Source organism: Eretmochelys imbricata, chromosome 13 (genome assembly GCF_965152235.1).
Source record: "Eretmochelys imbricata isolate rEreImb1 chromosome 13, rEreImb1.hap1, whole genome shotgun sequence".
In the NCBI taxonomy this organism is placed as follows: domain Eukaryota; kingdom Metazoa; phylum Chordata; order Testudines; family Cheloniidae; genus Eretmochelys; species Eretmochelys imbricata.
Window position 1 is genome coordinate 42,403,961 of NC_135584.1, and position 10,885 is coordinate 42,414,845.

Below are 10,885 nucleotides of genomic sequence, written 5' to 3' on the forward strand. Positions count from 1 at the left end.
ACCAAAGGCCCATCCAGCCCAGTGTCCTGTCTTCCAACAGTGGCCAATGCCAGGTGCCCCAGAGGGAAGGAACAGAACAGGGAATCGCCAAGTGATCCATCCTGTCGCCCATTCCCAGCTTCTGGCAGACAGAGCCTAGGGACACTCAGAGCCTGGTGTTGCATCCCTGCCGAACCTGGCTAATAGCCATTGATGGACCTATCCCCCAGGAACTTACCTAGTTCCTTTTGAACACTGTTAGTGTCTTGGTCTTCACAACATCCTCTGGCAAGGAGTTCCACAGGTTGATTGTGCATTGTGTGAAAAAATACTTCCTTTGTGTGTTTTAAACCTGCTGCCTATTAATTTCATGAATTTTGTTAATATCCAAGAATCTTGCAGCCATGCTAGTCACATTGCTTGATGCACCTGGCAGGTATGATTTGGATAGTTTACAAGTACACAACAGAAAGGAACACCACAGGGAATTCTGGGGGACGTTTATTACAACCTAAATGGAAGGCCTCTCGCTGGAGTTGTTTAAAATTAGAACCAGGCACCTTGTAAAACTCATACTGCCCAAAACAATGCTGGTCTGACTGTCTGTCACTAACTGGATGGATCCAAAACATAGGGTTAACATCTCTGCTTCTCTGTCGCTGGGAAAGAGACAGAGCCCAGCGGGCCAGGAGCCAGACCTGTTCACCTTTCTCTGGTGTCTTGGAAGTCTCTTTCCTCTCTCATTGCAACTTGCAGGCGCTGCTCCTCATTCCTTGGTCTCTGCTGCCATCTAGCGCCCACTACATGCTCCTAATTTACATTGTGAATCGTTTTTTCTTTTCTGACACCCAGTATATATCAAGAGGTTTTCACTCTCCCTTCGCACCAACAGGAAATCAGAGATGAACTCATCACATAACAGGTCTTGTGTGATCCAGTGCTTAGAAACCAGGGTGACTGAGGTTTACTTATCAACCTAGGCAGCAGCTCATAAATGCCTTAGACTGATTAGATGAAAAAGAACAGGAGGACTTGTGGCACCTTAGAGACTAACCAACTCTAATCGGATGCATTTCCACTGAATGCATTTCCACTGGATGCACCCGATGAAGTGAGCTGTAGCTCACGAAAGCTTATGCTCAGATACATTGGTTAGTCTCTAAGGTGCCACAAGTCCTCCTTTTCTTTTTGTGGATAGAGACTAACACGGCTGCTACTCTGAAACTGTTTAGACTGGATCTGAAATGTTCAGACTCCGGCTGACGACTCTAGTCACGCTCCTATACCGATTACATCACCATCCTATCCGAGGGCAGACGCTCTAAGAGTTAGGCACCTAAATACATTTGAGTATCTGGGCTTCAGAACCTTCCAGCAGCCTATTAGGCAAAATAACGAGATTAATAAATGAATAGACTTTAAGGCCAGAAGAGAACATCATGATAAACGAGTCCACTGTTTTTCAGGTTAACAACCTCTTATTCAAAGTACAATACAAATCACAACCCCCTTTCTACTCTTCCTTTCATAGTAAATGTAAGTGTGTAAGTAATAACAATGGTAAGCCTAGATAATGTTTTCCCAGGTGTTTTTTTGAAAGGTTGACAAAGATACTTGACCTTGAAGGATAACTGTGTGTGGGGAGTGGGAATTGACAGTATCTGCTATGTGCTGTTTACTGTTGATAGTAGGTGATCTATCAGCAGTGTAATAGCCCTCAGTGTCCTGCAGCTAATTTTAGATTTTCTAGAAGGCTCAGGGATGAGCAAATACAGTACAAGAAATAATTTATATGATGCATTTACACTGTATTTCTGCCCATGGAATAACTGCGAATAGATAGCAAGCTAAATGAATTTCTTTGCTATCCAAAAGCATTTGACAAATTATTTTGTAACTTTTGTTTCTTTTTAAACTGTATGGTTTGATCAGCAAATATTTGTCGTTTGATCTGTGTTGGCTAATGGTGACCAGTTATAAGTTACATTGCACTTTTTCTGCTATCTGATTGGATGAAGGCAAAAGCACTTCCACCTGAATACTGTCTTAGATTGTAAGCTTTTTAGGGCAGAATCATAGAATATCAGGATTGGAAGGGACCTCAGGAGGTCATCTAGTCCAACCCCCTGCTCAAAGCAGGACCAATCCCCAATTAAATCGTCCCAGCCTGGGCTTTGTCAAGCCTGACCTTAAAAACTTCTAAGGAAGGAGATTCTACCACCTCCCTAGGTAACGCATTCCAGTGTTTCACCACCCTCCTAGTGAAAAAGTTTTTCCTAATATCCAACCTAAACCTCCCCCACTGCAACTTGAGACCATTACTCCTTGTCCTGTCCTCTTCTACCACTGAGAATAGTCTAGAACCATCCTCTCTGGAACCACCTCTCAGGTAGTTGAAAGCAGCTATCAAATCCCCCCTCATTCTTCTCTTCTGCAGGCTAAACAATCCCAGCTCCCTCAGCCTCTCCTCATAAGTCATGTGTTCCAGACCCCTAATCATTTTTGTTGCCCTTTGCTGGACTCTCTCCAATTTATCCACATCCTTCTTGTAGTGTGGGCCCAAAACTGGACACAGTACTCCAGATGAGGCCTCACCAGTGCCGAATAGAGGGGGACGATCACGTCCCTCGATCTGCTCACTATGCCCCTACTTATACATCCCAAAATGCCATTGGCCTTCTTGGCAACAAGGGCACACTGCTGACTCATATCCAGCTTCTCGTCCACTGTCACCCCTAGGTCCTTTTCCACAGAACTGCTGCCTAGCCATTCGGTCCCTAGTCTGTAGCGGTGCATTGGGTTCTTCCGTCCTAAGTGCAGGACCCTGCACTTATCCTTATTGAACCTCATCAGATTTCTTTTGGCCCAATCCTCCAATTTGTCTAGGTCCCTCTGTATCCTATCCCCGCCCTCCAGCATATCTACCACTCCTCCTAGTTTAGTATCATCCGCAAATTTGCTGAGAGTGCAATCCACACCATCCTCCAGATCATTTATGAAGATATTGAACAAAACTGGCCACAGGACCGACCCCTGGGGCACTCCACTTGACACCAGCTGCCAACTAGACATGGAACCATTGATCACTACCCGTTGAGCCCGACAATCTAGCCAACTTTCTACCCACCTTATAGTGCATTCATCCAGCCCACACTTCTTTAACTTGCTGACAAGAATACTGTAGGAGACCGTGTCAAAAGCTTTGCTAAAGTCAAGAAACAATACATCCACTGCTTTCCCTTCATCCACAGAACCAGTAATCTCATCACAGAAGGCAATTAGATTAGTCAGGCATGACCTTTCCTTGGTGAATCCATGCTGTCTGTTCCTGATCACTTTCCTCTCCTCTAAGTGCTTCAGAATTGATTCTTTGAGGACCTGCTCCATGATTTTTCCGGGGACTGAGGTGAGGCTGACTGGCCTGTAGTTCCCAGGATCCTCCTTCTTCCCTTTTTTAAAGATTGGCACTACATTAGCCTTTTTCCAGTCATCCGGGACTTCCCCCGTTCGCCACGAGTTTTCAAAGATAATGGCCAATGGCTCTGCAATCACAGCCGCCAATTCCTTTAGCACTCTGTCGCTGGGAAAGAGACAGAGCCCAGCGGGCCAGGAGCCAGACCTGTTCACCTTTCTCTGGTGTCTTGGAAGTCTCTTTCCTCTCTCATTGCAACTTGCAGGCGCTGCTCCTCATTCCTTGGTCTCTGCTGCCATCTAGCGCCCACTACATGCTCCTAATTTACATTGTGAATCGTTTTTTCTTTTCTGACACCCAGTATATATCAAGAGGTTTTCACTCTCCCTTCGCACCAACAGGAAATCAGAGATGAACTCATCACATAACAGGTCTTGTGTGATCCAGTGCTTAGAAACCAGGGTGACTGAGGTTTACTTATCAACCTAGGCAGCAGCTCATAAATGCCTTAGACTGATTAGATGAAAAAGAACAGGAGGACTTGTGGCACCTTAGAGACTAACCAACTCTAATCGGATGCATTTCCACTGAATGCATTTCCACTGGATGCACCCGATGAAGTGAGCTGTAGCTCACGAAAGCTTATGCTCAGATACATTGGTTAGTCTCTAAGGTGCCACAAGTCCTCCTTTTCTTTTTGTGGATAGAGACTAACACGGCTGCTACTCTGAAACTGTTTAGACTGGATCTGAAATGTTCAGACTCCGGCTGACGACTCTAGTCACGCTCCTATACCGATTACATCACCATCCTATCCGAGGGCAGACGCTCTAAGAGTTAGGCACCTAAATACATTTGAGTATCTGGGCTTCAGAACCTTCCAGCAGCCTATTAGGCAAAATAACGAGATTAATAAATGAATAGACTTTAAGGCCAGAAGAGAACATCATGATAAACGAGTCCACTGTTTTTCAGGTTAACAACCTCTTATTCAAAGTACAATACAAATCACAACCCCCTTTCTACTCTTCCTTTCATAGTAAATGTAAGTGTGTAAGTAATAACAATGGTAAGCCTAGATAATGTTTTCCCAGGTGTTTTTTTGAAAGGTTGACAAAGATACTTGACCTTGAAGGATAACTGTGTGTGGGGAGTGGGAATTGACAGTATCTTGCACCCCCCATTCCTGATTACCTTTTGTGCCACCTCTGGGGGAGGGAGGGGAGACTTACTGGTTGAAAAATGCTCCTCTAGCCTAAAACTAGATTACAAAACGAATCATAGAATCATAGAATATCAAGATTGGAAGGGACCTCAGGAGGTCATCTAGTCCAACCCCCTCCTCAAAGCAGGACCAATCCCCAACTCAATCATCCCAGCCAGGGCTTTGTCAAGCCTGACTTTAAAAACCTTAAAGGAAGGAGATTCCACCACCTCCCTAGGTAACGCATTCCAGTGTTTCACCACCCTCCTAGTAAAAAAGTTTTTCCCAATATCCAACCTAAACCTCCCCCACTGCAACTTGAGACCATTACTCCTTGTTCTGTCACTTGCCTCCACTGAGAACAGCTGAGCTCTATCCTCTTTGTAACCCCACATCAGGTAGTTGAAGGCTGCTCTCAAATCCTCCCTCACTCTTCTCTTCTGCAGACTAAATAAGCCCAGTTCCCTCAGCCTCTCCTCATAAGTCATGTGCCCCAGCCCCTTGATCATTTTTGTTGGATTCTTTCCAATTTGTCCAGATCCTTTCTTTAGTAGGGGCCCAAAACTGGATACAATACTCCAGATGTGGCCTCACCAGTGCCGAATAGAGGGGAATAATCACGTCCCTCGATCTGCTGGCAATGCTCCTACTAATGCAACCCAATATGCTGTTAGCCTTCTTGGCAACAAGGGCACACTGTTGACTTCTATCCAGCTTCTCATCCACTGTAATCCCCAGGTCCTTGCCACTTAGCCAGTCGGTCCCCAGCCTGTAGCGGTGCATGGGATTCTTCCGTCCTAAGTGCAGGACTCTGCACTTGTCCTTGTTGAAATCATCAGATTTCTTTTGGCCCAACCTTCTAATTTGTCTAGGTCACTCTGGACCCTATCCCAACCCTCCATCATATCTACCTCTCCCCCCAGCTTAGTGTCATCTGTAAATTTGCTGAGGGTGCAATCCATCCCATCATCCAGATTATTAATAAAGATGTTGAACAAAACCGGCCCCAGGACTGAACCCACTTGATACTGGCTGCCAACTAGACATCGAGCCATTGATCACTACCCATTGAGCCCAACAATCTTTCTATCTGCCAGCTTTCTATCCACCTTATAGTCCATTTATCCAATCCATACTTTTTTAACTTGCTGGCAAGAATACTGTGGGAGACCGTATCAAAAGTTTTGCTAAAGTCAAGATATATTACGTCCACCGCTTTCCCCATATCCACAGAGCCAGTTATCTCATCATAGAAGGCAATCAGGTTGGTCAGGCATGACTTGTCCTTGGTGAATCCATGTTAACTGTTCCTGATCACCTTCCTCTCCTCCAAGTGCTTCAAAATGGTTTCCCTGAGGACCTGCTCCATGATTTTTCCAGGGACTGAGGTGAGGCTGACTGGTCTGTAATTCCCCAGGTTCTCCTCCTTCCCTTTTATAAAGATGGGCACTATATTTGCCTTTTTCCAATTGTCCTGGACCTCCCCTGATCACCACAATTTTTCAAAGAGAATGGCCAATGGCTCTGCAATCACATCAGCCAACTCCCCCAGCCCCCTCGGATTCATTAAATCTGGACCCATAGACTTGTGCATGTCCAGCTTTTCTAAATAGTCCTTAACCTGTTCTTTCACCACTGAGGGCTGCTCAACTCCTTCTCATACTGTGTTGCCCAGGGCAGCAGTGTGGGAGCTGACCTTGTCTGTGAAGACCGAAGCAAAAAAAAGCATTGAGTAATTCAGCTTTTTCTACATTGTCTGTCACTAGATTGCCTTCCCCATTCAGTAAGGGGCCCACATTTTCATGGAGGATAGGTCCATCAATAGCTTTTACCAGGCTGGGCAGGGATGGCGTCCCTAGCCTCTGTTTGCCAGAAGCTGGGAATTAGCGACAGGGGATGGATCACTAGATGATTACTGGTTCTGTTCATTCCCTCTGGGGCACATGGCTCTGGCCACTGTCAGAAGACAGGATACTGGGCTAGATGGACCTTTGTCTGACCCAGTAGGGCCATTCTTATGTTTCCCTGACCTTTCTCTTGTTGCTAACAGCTGTAGAAACCCTTCTTGGTATCCTTCACATCCCTTGCTAGCTGCAACCTCAGTTGTGTTTTGGCCTTCCCGATTACACCCCTGCATGCTTGAGCAATATTTTCATACTCTTCCCTAGTCATCTGTACAAGTTTCCACTTCTTGTAAGCTTCCTTTCTGTGTTTAAGCTGACTGAAGATTTCACTGTTAAACCAAGCTGGTCGTCTGCCATATTTGCTATTCTTCCTTCACATTGGTATGGTTTGATCCTGCAACTTCAATAAGGATTCTTTAAAATACAGCCAGCTCTCCTGGACTCCTTTCCCCTTCATGTTATTCTCCCAGGGGATCCTGCCCATCAGTTCCCTGAGGGAGTCAAAGTCTGCTTTTCTGAAGTCCAGGGTCCGTATTCTGCTGCTTACCTTTCTTCCTTTTGTCAGGATCCTGAACTCAACCATCTCATGGTCACTGCCGCCCAGGTTGCCACCCACTTCCACTTCCTCTACCAATTCTTCCTAGTTTGGGAGCGGCAGGTCAAGAGAAGCACGGCCCCTAGTTAGTTCCTCCAGTAGTTGCACCAAGAAGTTGTCCCCAGCACTCTCCCAAAACATCCTGGATTGCCTGTGCACCGCTGCATTGCTCTCCCAGCAAATGTCAGGGTGATTGAAGTCTCCCATGAGAACCAGGACCTGTGTTCTGGAAACTTCAGTCAATTGTCCAAAGAAAGCCTCGTCTACCTCATCCTCCCGGTGCGGTGGTCTGTAGCATATGCCCACCGCGACATCACCCTTGTTGCTCTCGCTTCTAAACTTAACCCAAAGACTCTCAACAGGCTTTTCTGAAGTTTCATACTGGAGCTCTGAGCAGTCATACTGCTCCCTTACATACAATGCAACTCCCCCACCTTTTCTGCCCTGCCTGTCCCTCCTGAACAGTTTATATCCATCCATGACGGTACTCCAGTATTCCAATCACATCATAGTTCTTTGACTGTGCCAGGACTTCCAGTTCTTCCTGCTTGTTATCTAGGCTTCTAAACATAACAATGGCCATACTGTCTACTGTCCAGCCCAGTATCCTCTCTACCGACAGTGGCCAATGCCAGGTGCCCCAGAGGGAGTGAACCTAACAGGTAATGATCAAGTGATCTCTCTCCTGCCATCCATCTCCACCCTCTGACAAACAGAAGCTAGGGACACCATTCCTTACCTATCCTGGCTAATAGCCATTAATGGACTTAACCTCCATGAATTTATCCAATTCTCTTTTAAACCCTGTTCTTGCACTTGTGTACAGGCACCTGAGATAACTAGCCGATTTCCCTGCAAAGTGCAAAATTCAGAAAATTTTATTTCACCAAAATTTTACTTCATGTTGAACATTTTATTTCAACAAAATTCAGAACATTTTATTTCAATGTTTTTGAAAATAAATGTTTTCCTTTTTTATTTTTAAATGATATTTTATCTCAAAATTTAGCTAGACATTAAATATATATCCTTTAGATCCAAGAAAACTGAAATTTGTATTTTTTTTTTTCATTTTAGTAAGAATGACTCAAAAATTTCTATTCTGGAAACAAGCTACCAAGGAAATGTTGGATTCTCCAACTCTTGAAGTCTTCGAATCAAGACTGGATGCCGTTCTGGAGACACGCTTTCAACAGACAGCTGTTACTAGGTTCAAAGCAGAACTAACTGGGTGGAAGACTAAGGCCTGTGTTACCAGGAGATCAGAATTCACCTTACAGACCTTACAGGTCTGGCCTTACAATCTATGAAAATAGGGATGAATTTCTCTCTCCATGTCTCTGTACTGCTCCCGACCCACCAAGACCAGTCGGATGCCTGGCATAAAGTCATTGACCAGCCAAATTCACATCCATCCTGTGTCTTTGCGGTTTGGCATTTTCATGAGAATCTCAGACACTTGGAAATTCTGCCACAGGCATCCTTCAGGGCCTCTTTCATTTGTTCATTGCGGAGAGCGTAGATGTAGGGGTTAAAGAGAGGGACCACCACACAGTACAGCAAGGACACAACTTTGTCAAAGTCCTTCACACCCCGCTGTCCTGGCCGGAGGTACCTGAAGATGGAGCTACTGTACAATATCACAACAACCAGGAGGTGAGCGGAGCAGGTGGAAAAGGCCTTTTTCCTTCCTGTGGTGGACGGGATGCGCATGATAGTGGAGATGATGCAGCCATAGGAAACTATAGTGACAGTTAAAGGACCAAGAAAGATAACTGTAGCTGAAAAAAATTTCATGACCTCAAGATGCCCCGTGTCCACGCAGGAGAGTTGGAGCAACACGGCTGTGTCACAGTAGAAGTGGTTTATGACATTGGGGCCACAGAACGGTAACAGCACAACCATAAATGTTGGGGGAACCGTTATAAGAAAACTCATCACCCAGCAGCTCAGCACTAGCTGGAAGCAGACCCTGCCATTCATGATGGTGCCGTAACGCAAGGGATGGCAGATAGCCATGTAGCGGTCAAAGGACATGACAGCCTCATGGCAAAACATAGAGGCACCCAGGAAGAAGACCAATAACAACTGAAGGAAACAACCAGGGAGGGAAATAGATTTTCTCTCTGTCAGGAGGCTGTAGAGGAACCTGGGCGTGATGACAGAGGTGAAGCAGATTTCTAAGACAGCGAAGTTCCTGAGGAAGAAATACATGGGCGTCTGGAGGCGATGGTCCACCCGGTAGAGGGTGACAATAATGATGTTTCCCATTACGGTCAACAGGAAGACATCTAATAGAACCACAGACAGGATGATGTTTACATGGTGGTTGTTGGACAGTCCCAGGATGATGAATTCCACCACTGTGGTCTGATTCTTCATTCTTGGTTCATCTTTAAAAAAAATTAAAAACATGTCAAAAACAGAGCCGATTGGACAAGAGGGACAGAATGCTGAGAGGAAAAATCTGTAAAGAAATAGAACTAATCTCGTCAATGGGAATTGGGTGCCTATCAGGCACAGGCTCAATGAAACAATCCTGATGGAGTAACTGAAAACAATTACTGCTAGTTGGAGAGAGAGCGAGAGCTGGAGAGCAAGGGAGAATGAAAATTATTTCTTCTAAACATTCATAAGTTTTACTTCAATTTTTCATACATGAAAAAGGCCAGAAGGAACCAATGTGAACATCTGTTCTGACCTCCTGTATAGAAGAGAGTGAGAAACTTCCCTGAATTAGCTACTGTCAGAACTAGAGTGTTGCTTTTTAAAGAAAAAAATCCAAGCGTTCTTTTAAAATTGCCAGTGCTGGAAAATCCACCACACGGCAGGGAAAGTTCTTCCAATGATTAAATACCCTCACTGTGAAAGTTTTGTTTGTTTGTTTGTTTGTTTGTTTTCTTCCAGGTCATTGATACAAATATTAAAAGGTACAGGGCCAAGAATCAAACCCTGTGGGACCGCACTAAAAACACCCACGCTCAGTGATGATTCTCCATATGTCCATAATTCCAGTTTGAGACTGTTCAGTACCCACCTTTTAGTCCATTTAATCTTTGCCATGGTAACTGTGTATCATTCTAGTTTCTTAATCACAATGTCAAAAATGAAATCCAAAATAGTCCCTGTCTTTAAAAAGGGCAAACAAAGAGGAGCTGTGGAATTATAGACCAGTCAGCCTACCTTCTATACCTAGAAAGATACTGCAACAAATGATTCAATAATCAAGTTGTGAGCATCTAGAGGATATTAGGGTGTTCAATCATAGCTAACAAATTTCTCAAGAACAATTCATGCTAAATCAAACTAATTTCCTTCTTTTGTATGGTTACTGGTCTGGTGGAGAGTTGGGAAGCTGTAGATGTGATGTGTCTTGATTTTAGTAAGGCTTCTGACACATAAGAACGGCCAGACTGGGTCAGACCAAAGGTCCATCCAGCCCAGCGTCCCATCTCCCGACAGCGGCCGGTGCCAGGGGCCCCGGAGGGAAGGAACAGAACAGGGCAATTTTCGAGAGACCCCTCCCCCATTGCCCACTGTTGCACATGCCATTCTCATAAGCAAAAGAAGGAAACTTGGTTCAGGTGAAAAGACTGTGAGGTGGGTGCAAAATTGGTTGAAAGGCTAAACTCACAAAGTAGGCAGCAGGCTTCAGCGTCAAAGTGGGGGAAAGTATTTAGTCAGGTCCCATAATCCTCTGTCCTGGGTCCAGTACAATGCAATATTCTCATTAATGGCAGGAATAACAGAGTGGAGAGTCTGTTTAGAAAATCTGCAGATGAAACTTACCT

At 45.0% G+C, this 10,885-nt stretch overlaps 1 protein-coding gene across 1 annotated transcript; it reads right to left on the bottom strand.

Annotated features, from left to right (window-relative positions):
• Nucleotides 1-8,534: 8,534 nt before the first annotated feature.
• LOC144273836 (olfactory receptor 6E1-like) lies at nucleotides 8,535-9,476 on the bottom strand. The gene has a single exon (XM_077832533.1). It carries the CDS (start codon nucleotides 9,474-9,476, stop codon nucleotides 8,535-8,537), a length of 942 nt encoding a protein of 313 aa, XP_077688659.1.
• Between the last annotated feature and the right edge of the window lie 1,409 nt (nucleotides 9,477-10,885).